Raw genomic sequence first — 13,283 nt, forward strand, 5'->3', positions numbered from 1 at the left:
GATAATCTGTATGTCTGTAAGGTTAGAATGATGAGATATTCAGGAGTCAAAATTTTTATTTCCCCACCCCCTTTTTCTCAATTTAAGTTCCACTAAAAAAATAAGCAACAATTATTATAATTTCAAATGTGAACTTCAGATTAGTATAAATTATTTTTCTGTACCGTGACCATTTAGCTCTGAACAAGGTTGATCTTAGCTAGCCAAAGAGAATATACTGTTACACACAATATACAGAATATACACTCTAAACTAATCACTTGACCCTCCTGTTAGTGAAGAGGAGTTGGATTTAGAGTGTGATTCATCTACCATTTTTAGCCATTTGCTTGGAGACTAATCATAGCCTACAAGTGTTGTTCAACTTCACTGACAGAGTCAAAACGAGCCACCCCTATGTAGGTGCCTGAGCCCTGTTATTATAAGGAGTGTCCTTCATGGAAAATTAGTATTATTTGAGTACATACATTTTTTTGATCATTTTCTTATAGTTTCTAGTGAAGTAGTATGCATGTAGACTCTTGATTGTAGATATAACACCTAGAAATATTTACAGAATCTAATCTTCAAGTTGCTAGGCTTTCAGGGTTTTTTATGTTCTTTTATTAATTCTTCTGGAGTTTGAAGACTGTGATTAACAAGAGCATTATTTGTTAAGTGTTAGATTCTGAATTGCATGTGTTGATTTAATTCATATTCTTAAATCACGTTGATTTAATTCATGTTCTTTTTTTTGTGTCCGGTTCAGCTTTTTGTGGAACACGCAGTGATGTGTTTCTCTCTTCTTGCAGTTTCCTTCTCTTCCCAGGGTTTGTTTTCTTTTTGATGTTAAGGTGTGACTATGCTGTGTGTGATAAGTCATTTGCAAAACTGCTTGAGGGCCTCATGTGCCTGCTAGGGAGAGAACAAACTTAGGAGCACAGTTGCAGGTGTAGGTTGAATGCAGCCTCTGGATCTAGGTTGTGCTGGACTGGCCATGCAGATGTACCTTATGTCACTTGCCTGCACCACGATCTTACAGTCTTTAATGTCCGTTGCAGTGCTTGTTCTGTTTTTCCAGTGGCCAAGCTGAGATGCTGGGTTTGGTCCACGGAGTTTCTTCTGCTGGACTGGGAGAAAGCACGTACATTTGCGTCGGCCAGCTGGATGTGCTGAAAATAAACACGCACCTCCTCCCCAAACAATTCCCTTTCTTGCCATAATGTATCTGTAGCTTATCTCCAATCGTTCTGACAAACAGGACAAGATAGCCTTAAGTGCATATTAAAAGCCTGAAAATTCCTGGCATTTCAGTAGCCTGCTCTGTTACACTCACTTTATGTACACTTATAAGCAGCTCCATATGTGTGTGCTATAGCATAAGTGACTCAATGTTCTATAGAAACGGTGAATGTAATGGAGTAAGCTGTTGAAAGAAAAGCTGTTTCTTTGCTTTTATCCTACAGCTAGTGCAATTTTGTGAATTTTTTTCAAGTGTGCACTGAGTGCCATTTCCTTTTTACTGATTGCAGGAAGCCCATATAATGGTAACGCTGTGAATCTGTATCCTTTCTAAAAGTACTAAGAGAAAATTCTTCTCTAATTTACAGCATCTTTTTATCCATGAGATGTTTTGCATGTATCATAAACCAGAAATTGCCAAAGATAAAACTCCAAAAATTAATTGTTTTAAACCTAGCAATGAAGAATTAGAACAGGTAGTGATTAGCTCCTTCAAATATAAAAATGGCAGCTATTTCAGCACTACCGCTTTTATAAGTGTTTTACTGTAGCTTTCACATACAAAGTGTAGACTTGGTCACTATGCAATTAGCCAGAGCCAGTGATGAATATCCTCTTGACTGCAAATATCCTTTTGGTTACTGCAAAATTCAGACTATGAAGATCTGTGCTCCATTTTATACTAGCTGGAGAATGCAACTCTTAAGTTAGTTTAAAAAAAGGTACATTTTCTTTTTTTATTCTGTTGTGGATAAAGATTCAGGTGTAGGAGACAAAAACCTAGCCCCTGGGACTAAAATTAATAGATAGTTAATACATGTTAAGAGTTCATGTGGTATTTGTATTTACATTTAATCCCACTGACTTATGTAACTTGTTAATGTCTTTTTCACTTAAAAGGTTTACAGTGAGACATATCTGCTGTTTAGATAGCCATTGCATTTTTTTTTCCTAATTCAAAATAGACAAATCTATGCCTCTTAAAATTTCTGTTTTAATATGGCAAATTTTTTTTGCTATCTCTTGTTTTTCATTAAGATAGCCCAAGTGTGATACCGTTTTAGTATTTTAAAAAAATGCAGTCATCTGCAAAAATTCCTTTTTTGGGGGAAATGCGTTTGGCCAGAGTCAAATTCTTTGTAAACATGTTGCTCTGATGTTTTTGCAACTAGATGCACACTATTTCTAAAAGGCTTATAATAGAAATGCTAAAAAATCAGCTCAGTTTTTTCTTAGTACACATTGTTCTACCTACTTAAATAGATACAGAGTATACATATTTTTAGCCTGATTTCTCAGATGTAAAAGTTGAATTCACTGTCATTTCAAGCCATCACATTTTGAGAATTTGACCACTTTTCTGGAGTTGTCACAATAAATCCAAATGCCATTGGATGTTGAAATAAGTCAGTCATGAAAAACCTAGGTATAGTGGTTTTCCTCATCCCATCCTTACCAGTCTAAATTTTTCTGATCACTTTTGGTAATTCTTTGCTTGTAGTAAGTTTATCTCTAAGTATGTGGCACCACAGGCAATACAGTTGAAGTACTGCCTACTAGAGTATACAGGAAACAAGTGGCTAATGGACAGATTTCCTACATTCTATTTCATTACTACTTATAAATATGCTGAACATTACAAACTAAAATATTTTTATTTTTAAAGACTGGAAAAAGGCTTTACTTAATGATCTAGATGAATATAATTTTTTTTATTATTATTTTGCCCTCTTTCCTGCTAACTTCTCATTAACATCAAGGATAATTTTTCCAGGGAAAAGCAGATGCACGGCAGGATTTGGAGCATCCTGAACAGTAACTGCTATTCATGTTCAGAAAAGCAATCTTTATTTTTTTGTGATGCATGCTAATCTCTTAAATCTTTTTTTCTGACACAGAGTTGCTGTGGCTATCAGTGTCCTGTCCTGCTACAGCCTTAAATGAGAGCAGAAAGAGGAAGCTATAGCTTGCTTTTTTGTGAATATCTTTTACTTTTGTGTCTTCTTTGTAATTTATATCTCTCTTATGCCCAGGGCTAATGTGACAAGGTCAAGTAGTATTAAGTTTTCAGTAATGTCCTTTGTCTTTCTGGTTTGAATTTTCTTAGGAAAAAAATTAACAAAGAATGTCAGTAAAGGGAAAGCTATAGAATGACGGGGAAATGTTTTAACTCTCATAATGCCAATGGCTTTAACTCTCATAATGCCAATGGCAGGCAAGGATAGTCCAGTAGGCAGTTTCTAACCTACCACAGCATCTACTGATGGAGATCCAGAGAATTCACTCACTACCAATAAAAACAATATTCCACTATCTTTGAAACTTTGTGCAAAGTACAATATTTGTTTTCCTAGATATTTGCAGATATCACAGAATGTCAGGGGTTAGAAGGGACCTCAAAAGATCATCTATATATGTGAATCTACAATCTGAATCATGGATTTTCAGGCTTTGTAGCCATACTGTTACCCACTAATATCTATGATGATATTTGTTACAAATACCAAATATATTTATGTACTATTGACTGGTCATGAGAACCTAAAATGCTGACATTTGTACTACTATAAACAGATCTACATATGAGGCTTAATGCTTTTTAGGCAATACTTCTTCATATTTATTTGATTACATGGAAAACTGTCAGGGAGTTAAAGAACTAAATAGGACTAGAATCAGGACAACTTTGCAATACATTTTGAGAAAGAAATGGAAGTATAGTGAGATACTCAATGGCTTTATATACATTTTTCTGAATTGACTATTCAAATGTCATATTGTCATGGAGAAATCCTTGTCAGCTGAATATAGAAACGTGGGGGGGTTTCTATTTTACATATGTTCAAATTTTCAGTAAGATTGAAGAATCTATAGCCAACAACATTTAGTCCAGAATTTTGTTAAATCGTTCTGTCATTCAGTTGTGATGCCTGTGCTGGAAAAACAATGTAGTCACACATTTCAGCAACAGATAAGCATTTTTGGCTCTGAGCTCTTGTAAGTTTGTGGGGTGAGTGGGTTTCAGTTTTTTGCATGGTCGTGTTTCTGGCCGTAAGAATTTCAATTTACAGCTGTTCAAAAGCACTGTAACACTCAGAAAACACAGCTTTTCATGAAAATTAGCAGTCAAGGTGGCCACACACATTGCCATTGGTGTTACCATTCTACCACTATGTTTAGACGTCCTTACAAGGATGAAACAAGTTACCTAAATGTGCCTTTTTAAAAAAATAAAGATATGGTGGATTTAATGTGTGCTTATACTTTAACATTCTAGTTTTAGTTTAAGACTGGTGGGTTTTTTTGCATCTTGATTTTTACCCTTCATATTTAACATGAAACAAAATTAAATTTTTAATCTGAAAGGTAGTATTTGAATGCTGACTGAACCATTCAGCATTCATTCTCAGTTGCACCAATGCGAGTTTGTAAGTAAAGAGATTTAAATAACACTGAACACTAATTTAATTTTAATCATGGTGATAATACACATCTTGCAGTCCAAAATCCTTTGTACAGATGAATGTCAGCTCTGTTTCCTTACATTTTCTCTTCATTACTAAAAATAAGAACTTTGTCATGACTCTGCTACTGCTTTGCTGCTTTATTGCACAAGAAAACTCTGACATGCTGGAAGAGAAATTCCAAAGCTCTCTGAATAATAGGCACCTCTCTGATACTGTCTTACAGAAGTAGTAAGACAGAGGATGCACTAAAAATGTATCACAGGATGGTGCAGCCTTAGCACGTTAAGAAATACAGCGGTGCAAACGATTGTTAGTTTTAGGATCTAGGAAGCAATGTGCTGAGTGGAAAAGAGAAACAAACTGATAAGAAGTTTGAGCAATGAGAAATGAAGGAAGAGGAAAGAGGAAAAAGAGATTTCTTCTCCAGAATCAGAGCCTTAAGTTAGTTTCATTCTAGTTATGGTTCCTAAAGAAAAGCCCATTGAGTTGTATAAATTTTACAAGACTTCAGTTCCTCAGCGCTAAATACAAGAAAGAAGATGAAATATTTACCAGATAAAACAAAACATTAATGAGTAAATATTAAAAGCTGAGCTACTGAGAAGCCTAAGAAATAGTTTCTAGTTAAGATTTCAGTAATTATTTCTAGCACCTTGGATAGCTAAATGAGTATTTTCTTATGTAAATATATAAATTGTCAGAACTGTGAAAAGATTCTGGTGCCTTTCTGCTTATGAACTGCTGGTTTATTTAATTGAAAAAAAACTCCTTTTCTGTTTTGTTCCTAGCTTAACTGAGCTTATGCCTTTAAATTCGTTTGTATCTTTGGAAAAGCTGGATATCAAAAATAACTGCTTGTCAGGTGAGTTGTGTAAAAAACATGAAACCCCATCCAAACATGAACTTCTTAATTAAATTATAAACTTATTTGAATTGGATTGTTTCCATTTATTTATATGAGACATTTATACAGAAAGCAGATACATATTTTCCAAACATGAATGTTACAGATATTAGTTATAACTATGCTGTTTATGTAGCAGAATTGCTTGTAGTAGTTCATGATTTTGGTATATTTTGCTTTCATGTAAGATTCTTATGAGAAATCAGATGGCTCTGCGTTCAAATTTTATATTAATTTTCTTTCCTACTACAAAACAGACTTTAAAGATGTCATTACCTGGTTTAGTGACTGTCATAAACTACGGAAGTTGTCACTCAGTGGAAATCCTATTCTCCAAGAAAGAAATTTCAGGTAAGAAAATAAATTCATTTGCTAAATTTAAAAAATCAAAATCAGCCCAAAACTTGGTGTGCATTTGCTAGTTAAATGCTAGAAATGAGGTATGTATGAACAGTACCAAAAAGTGGAAGAGAATTATATGAAAATAACATTCAATTCTGTGATCTTTATTTTCTAAGAATTTCAGTTTGTAATTTTGTTTAAACAAAAATCTTGGTGTTTGTCCTAGCACTTGGAACCTTGATGAGAAGCAGCTTGTGCTAAAACTCGACAACGATCTATGCTGTTTGTTATCCTAAATGAGTGTTTTTCGTTATGTCAGTTTATTTAGGCAACTGAAGAAACTTTAAAGATTATATAGGCCTTCTCTGTGCTATTTATTATTAACTGCATCTTTGCTCGTTGATCACTGTATCTTTTTTAGTTTGAATTCTGGTTGTTCCTCTTTACTGACAAGTTTGCCACCTTTGGTAGCTTTAACTTTCTGACCAAGCTTTTGTCTGACTTTCATTACCATATTTCTTAAAATTTTGCACAAAGACATGACCATTCACTCAACTTTTCTTTCATTCTCTTTCTTCGACACCGTTTAAAACCTTTGTTTTTTCTCTGATGATTGATGTTGTACTGCTTACTTGCCCTTCTCTTTTTATTCTCTTATTTACTCCTTTCCTTTCCATCACTTCATCCATTCACTGTTTAACAGTCTTGTTGCTGTGGCTGGTTCACTCTGTATGTAGATAAGGGATGGTGTCTACAACAAATGTATCAGGGAATCCTTGACATAGCATCTTTCAAAGAAAAAACTAGAAAAAGTCAGAATGAATGGGCTAGTTTTCCTTAGTAGTTGAAGCTTAAACTTTTTTCTTTGTTCTGAGAATTCCCTGTCTTTACATCAAAAACTTATAGCTCTCATGATTATGAGAGACATAGATGTAAAGATAATGATGTTCTTTGCCCTCTAGTGATGCATAATACTGAAATAATAATCTGAAAAAAAAATAAAGAGCTGGTCTTAATGACTGTTATATGTGTGTGTATGTATAAAAACTGCATAGGATAAAAATGAAACTTGACATATGAAATGAGGCAGTCACCAGAATCCCTAAAATGAGCAATTATGATAGGATTGTATGTGTAAGCCATATGAATAAAATGGTATATGGGTAGGGTATTTTTGATTTTTTTTTTATTTTAGTAGAAGTCTCCTGATTTCTTGAGGGTTCTGAAACCCTGTACATGGACCAGTGCCATCATGACTTAAAGTTTTCTCAGAGAATTGCTCCGCAAAAAGTACAGTAGTGCTGTTGATTTTGTTGGGGGCCAGTTAGTTCAGTGGTTTGAGCACGGTGCTGACAACAATGACAACACCAAGATCGCAGGATCGATTCCCGCTCGGTCCTCATGTGTTGCCTGGTCTAGTCGAGAGGTGGCGTCCCTGCCCATGACAGGAAGGTTGGACTAGATGATCTCTAAGGTCCCTTCCAGCCTAGGCCATTCTATGATTCTATGATGTGTTTGTTCATCTGCCTTAGAATTAATACTTTCTAGCCTACAGGCCTTCCAGAGAACAATGACAAGTTTGAAACACAATTTTAAAGTTTTAGGTGGTGTTCCGGAATACATGTGTTGAAATTTTAGAATGTCTTTTAGTGAACTCTTACTATAATCCTGTTACATGTGCAAAGAAGCATTTAATCAGTAAGAATTTAAATCATTACTGATTCAGCTACGGAAATCTACTATTTACCTAGGAAAGTGTTGACATAATAAAATATCTGAGGAAATGAAATGAGACACAACAGTTGGACTTTCATTTTGGATATAATTAAAACAAGTGGCTGAGGATTTTTTATTAGAGAAATATTTTTTTTTTAAGTTTAGCAATTTTGAAGAATGACCAAAATTGTTCCTTGTATAATTTTGAGTCAGTTAAAGGTGAGGCTTTACACTACTGTGTTACACAAGAATGTGTTTAGATTAATTGTGTTCACATTTGCTATATTAGATTGCCTGATATAACCACAGTAAGTTTGGGATATGTGTATTTTCAAGTATGTGTTCTATTAAGAGAAAAAACAAAAACAAAACCACCCTTGCATGTGTATGTTCTATTAGATTAGTATTCCACTGGGGAAAAACAAAACAAAACAAAACAAAACAAAACAAAACAAAACAACCAAAACTATTTGAAATTTTTAGTTGGAAGTGTTTGGGTAGTTTAAAAGATTGCTGTGCAAATACATTCTTCATTAATTTGTTTGGTTTTTAATGGACAGACTTAATTGTAGTCCCATGGTTCCTGCAGGTAATTTTGCAAGTAAAATTCAGTGACTGTGACAATATTTTAAATTCACATTTGCCTTCCTTTAATTCTCACAATTTTACAGAATTGTATTATTTTACTTTTAACCTGGAGGGGAAAAGCTTTCTGAATTCCATTTTAACTATAAGAACTGACACTTTAGATTGCTTGACCCAATAGAGCTTTTATGATTAGACAAGAGATTCATTTGTCTAAAGGATTTAAAGTATGGGATACTATAAAATATGGATTTGCTGAATGCAGCCTTGACCATAACTTCAGGCAATATGTTCCAGTGAACTTTACATAACCCCTTGATACCAACAAAGGAATTAGTTGTAAAATTTCCCAATCGGTTTTGTACTTTCATGTCCAGCCAGCGATAACACCAACAAAAGTGAAGTAGTAAGAAATTGCTTTTTAAAAATTAAACCCTGGGATCAGTCTGAGCACTCCTAGGGGAATGTGTTTCAATGCTGTAATGATTAATAGAGCCTCTTAAGTGACAGAATATTCACCAGGAAGTTTTCACTAAATGAAATATTGACTCAGCCCTTCACCAGGAGAAACCCAGCTGGAAAAACTAGTGTTGAGATCCCATAGCTCTAAGACACAATACTTGCAGCATCAATCAACTTTGATAGGGCACTTTTTTGATGTATCACTGTTCGACATCAGCTTTTGTCACTTTTCTTTATCTATTCAGGGACTGTCCATCTAAACCCATCATTTTATTCCAAATGTATTTCAGACACTGTTACTCTGACATTTGTGGGCAGCAGAGAAGGAAAGTTTTCTGTTTTTAAAAAAACACTAATATTCTGCTCTGTTGAGCTACATTTTGGAGTATTCTAACTCAGTCATAGAAGGTGCCTACCCACGAGTGTGTTGATTTTTCCTGTTATTGTTTAAGTAGGTAAAATTCTAGCTCTAGTGAATTGAGAATATTGCCATTGACCTCCTTAGGGTCCATATTTCAGCAGTGGCCTTTATACCAACAAAGTAATAAGAAATCTTGTGTGCTTTATTAAGAATAAAGTTTTAGTTCATATACTGACATACAAAGTGAGGACAAATATATGCAAATACTTAGAGAACTATCATCATGTTCTGTTTTGTTATATGGTCGTATCAATAAAATGGGAGTTTGAGCATTAGGATTTTTTCATAAAACTAATTACGACTTTTTCTTTTCTAAGGCCTTCTTTGTGTAAGGTCCTTCCTAGTTTACAGTTCCTTGATGATGAAATCCTAAACTGTCATATTTTACCCACAACTGAGAGAAGCAAAGTATCCGAAGGACAAACTTTTCTGGAACTTTGTCAAGTTCAAATTGAAGAAAATGTTCTACTGAAAAAAAAGGCTGCTGAACTGGAGTATGTATTTATTTGAATATAAATTATGTTCAGAAATATGTTTTCATGTATTGTTAGTGTAGTTCTTGGTGTCTTACGAATTTTACTTAGCTTTTTGCCTGGAAATGTATTATGTTGAGAAAGATACTAGAATCAATGACTTAAGTACAAAGAGCGTTTCAGACAGGTATTAGACTATGTGAGTCATGACTTTTGGTTTTTTAACTTTGAGAAAACAGGTGATTCAAAACCTTTGGTTAGTCGCAGCTGAATAAATTCACACATGCAGCATAATACTGTGGGATGCAGGAATAGTAGCTTACATCCTCAAAGTGATATAATCATATTAACATAATTTCCAGCTTTATTTTAATCAAACCTTATTTGACTGCTGGTGCAATATGCTCTATTGTTTTCCTACATTTATTTTCCATGTATGTGTTACCTTCTAAATGATTGTGAAATATTTGACCTCCTTTCTCTTAAAGTAGTGCATCAGATAGCTCTGTTACAGATCTTTGATTTTGTCATACTTTCTGACTTTATCATTATTATCATGGTTAGTTGTCTAGCTTAGACATTACAAGGCATAATTTATCATTAATAATACTTAATGAATACTTAATATCTTTGCTTTGCAGTATATAGATACCTCAAATTTCTCATGTTTTGCACTTGGTAATATTGCATATTGTCTTCTTTCTTAGTTCCTTTTCATTTCATAGCATGTTTACAGTATTCCTCTAATCCTTTTAATATACATCTTGTCTCATGATGTTTGGGAAGAGTTTCCTTAATCCTGCCAGGTACTGAATATTATCTCAGAGCAGGTGAAGCATGTGACATTTGAGATTGGTTTCGTTTTAGCTACTCTTTGTGTACTTTGTTGGTCCAGGCAAAGTACTCACTTTTTTTTTTTTCAGGATCACTTACATTTACATGTAAGCCTGTATATCTGTGGCATCTTGTTACTTACAGGTTATTTCATTGATGTATTATTGGCTGTTACTAAGCTGCAATAAAATCTTCATAGCTCACAAAACAGATTTATTTGAAAAGAGGTTCGTATTAAAAATTATATTCAAAGTAGTATGGAAGAAATTATACAGTGCCATTTTCTATGATAGATTTAATGTCTAGGTGGCTCCTACAATGCATAGTTTTCTTTATTAAACCCTAAAGATATGTCTTCTCCACTTCGGTGATTTTTGTCTTCTGGTTTGCAGGTGGGAAGCTGATACTTCCTAATGTATTTACTATTTTGAAATCGCATTCTTTCATTTCTTTTTTCTTACAAGGTAAAAAAGGAAGGGCAAAAAAACCCCTACTCCTCCATCTTTATGGTAGAATGAATTTTCTTATGGTTGAGATTTAGGACCTCTTTAATCAGTATCCTTTGCAGAAAAAAAAAATCTAATCTGTAATTAAGATAAAACTTGAGACTAATGCAGTAGAATCTAAACAGCTAACTTTGACGTACATTTCTGCAAGGTGGTTAAAAAGTGTGAGGGTAAGATGTTACTCATGAAATTTAACGGCTTGTTTAGCCGTGATCTGCATGATGGATAGCTAGACAGGTGAGAAATTTGTTGCATAGTCAAGCTCAGATCATTCATTAAGTATCAATAGTTAATGACTCATGCTGCTTTATGGAATCTGATCTGTCCTTCTGACATCAAGGACTGAGGGAGTGCACACTTACTGTGCTGGCAGACGACACATATTTGGAGGAAACTGTTTAGATGCTTGAAGGCAGGACTACTTTTCAGAAAGACCTAGGCAAACTGGGGAGACAGGCTACAGGAGCCTTGTGAATTCAACAAAGACAAGTGCAGAGTTCTTTACCTTGGAAGGAGTGACCCCTTGCAACAATACTGGCTGGGACTGGCTGACTGAGAAGTGTCTCTGCTGAAAAGAACTTTTGGAAGTGGGTAGATGAGAAACTCATCATGAACCAGCAGTGTGCCCTGGTACCAAAGAAAGTTAAAAGAACATCCTGTGATATATCTACAGGAACATAGCTATTAGGTTGAGAGAAGTTATCATTTCCCTCTCTTCAGCCATTATTAGCTCACATGTAGAAGACTGTGTCCTGTATTTTGGGTCACCAATACATAAAAGACACTGATAAACTGGAATGAGTTTGGTTTGTGGCCTCTAAGATGGCTGAGGGTTCAAGCACATGCTCAAAAAGGCAGAGCCAGGCTGTTTGCAGTGGTGCATGGCAGGAAGATGAACCACAAGGACCTAAGCTGAAATGAAAGGTTCAGACTAGTGTGGTGGATTGATTCCAGCCAGTAACTAAACACCCACCATCTGCTTGCTCGCTACCCCCAGCAGGATGAGAAAGAGAATCAGAAAACCAGAAGCAAGAAAAACCTGTAGCTTGAAATAAAGACAGTTTAATAAGTGAAAGAAAGAGGAGAAGAAGGGGGGGGAAAGAGAAAAAAAAGAAGCAACCAACCAAGTGATCCAAAGCAACCACTCACCACCTCCCACAAGCAGATGGATACCCAACCATTCTCTGAGCAATGGCTACCTGGGAAAGGCTTCATCCCAAGTTCTGTTGCTGAGAGTGGTGCTATATAGTGTGGAATATAGTTTTGGCCTCTTCAGGGCAGCTGTCTTGGCTGTGTCCCTTCGTAGCCTCCTGACTACTCCCAACTTACTTGCTGAATGGAACAGAGAGAGTCTTGAATCTGTTGAAGCACTACTCAGCAAAACATTAATGTTTTACCAATACAGTTTCAGTCACAAATCTAAACCACAGCACTATATGGGCAGCTGTAATGAGAATTAACTTCATCACAGCCAGACCCAGTAGAACAAGACATAAGGAAAAACCTTTTCGCTGTTGGGACAGTGATGAATTGCAGCACGTTGCTCAGAGAGGTTATGCAGTCTCTGTTCTTGAAGATTTTCAATACCTGACTGCATAAAACTCTGAGCAACCTTGTCTCATCTCAGAGCTAACTCAGCTTTGAAGCAGGAAGTTGGGTTTAAGATCTCGTGAGATTCCTTCAGCTGAGAATTTTTCTATGGTCCTGTGTAAGTTTTGCTTGAAAGGGCTTCCAGATGTTTGAGAAGAGCAATAGTGCGAAGAAGAAATTATGTAAACATCTCTTCTTTCCTGAATGTATGATTTGAGTGGGAGGGGTGAGGAGGGAGGGTTGTGGCTTTTCTAAAGTTTTGTGAATTCATTCATAATCTTTTAAATTGGTAATTTTGACATGGTTGAAACATCTTTTGTCAAATTTAGTTTTAAAATTAATTTCTTGTGTGTTAAAGCCCTCAGTGTTTGATTTCGACTAAAAGTGCAATTTATGGATGATTTGAAAACTGTTGAAAACTGCAGTTCATAAAAGGAACTCAAAACAAGTTGTTTGTGTATAAGCTTTAACAGCATAGCTCTTACATGCACAGACTGCAATACTTCAACTGAATTAATGTGACGTTGCTAAATAACAGGCCAACAAGAGAGCGAACTTCTGTCTGTTTCACATCTTGCTAAGTTATGAGCCCCTGTAGGTGCGACCTCAAGTATGTAAGCTGCCAAAAGTAATCACTGCTTGCTTCCCTAATCCATGTTTCATACACCGCTGCTGCCCAATTAAATTGTCTGTGCTGTTTCTGCCTGAAACTTCACTATTCTTGCCATGCTTAAGAAAGAAGCATGTTTTCAAATGAAATTT

General features: G+C 35.3%; 1 protein-coding gene across 1 annotated transcript in view; it reads left to right on the plus strand.

Annotated features, from left to right (window-relative positions):
- LRRIQ1 (leucine-rich repeats and IQ motif containing 1) overlaps positions 1 to 13,283 on the plus strand; it is a gene marked incomplete at its 5' end in the record, with an annotated part of 106,217 nt that overhangs the window by 17,509 nt on the left and 75,425 nt on the right. Inside the window, 3 exons of the mRNA XM_009867754.1 lie at positions 5,477 to 5,550; positions 5,850 to 5,943; positions 9,436 to 9,612. Of these exons, the coding sequence (XP_009866056.1) occupies positions 5,477 to 5,550; positions 5,850 to 5,943; positions 9,436 to 9,612 (345 nt within the window). The remainder of the gene's footprint in view (positions 1 to 5,476; positions 5,551 to 5,849; positions 5,944 to 9,435; positions 9,613 to 13,283) is intronic.

The sequence above is a fragment of the Apaloderma vittatum genome, unplaced genomic scaffold, assembly GCF_000703405.1.
Source record: "Apaloderma vittatum isolate BGI_N311 unplaced genomic scaffold, ASM70340v1 scaffold1054, whole genome shotgun sequence".
Taxonomy (NCBI): domain Eukaryota; kingdom Metazoa; phylum Chordata; class Aves; order Trogoniformes; family Trogonidae; genus Apaloderma; species Apaloderma vittatum.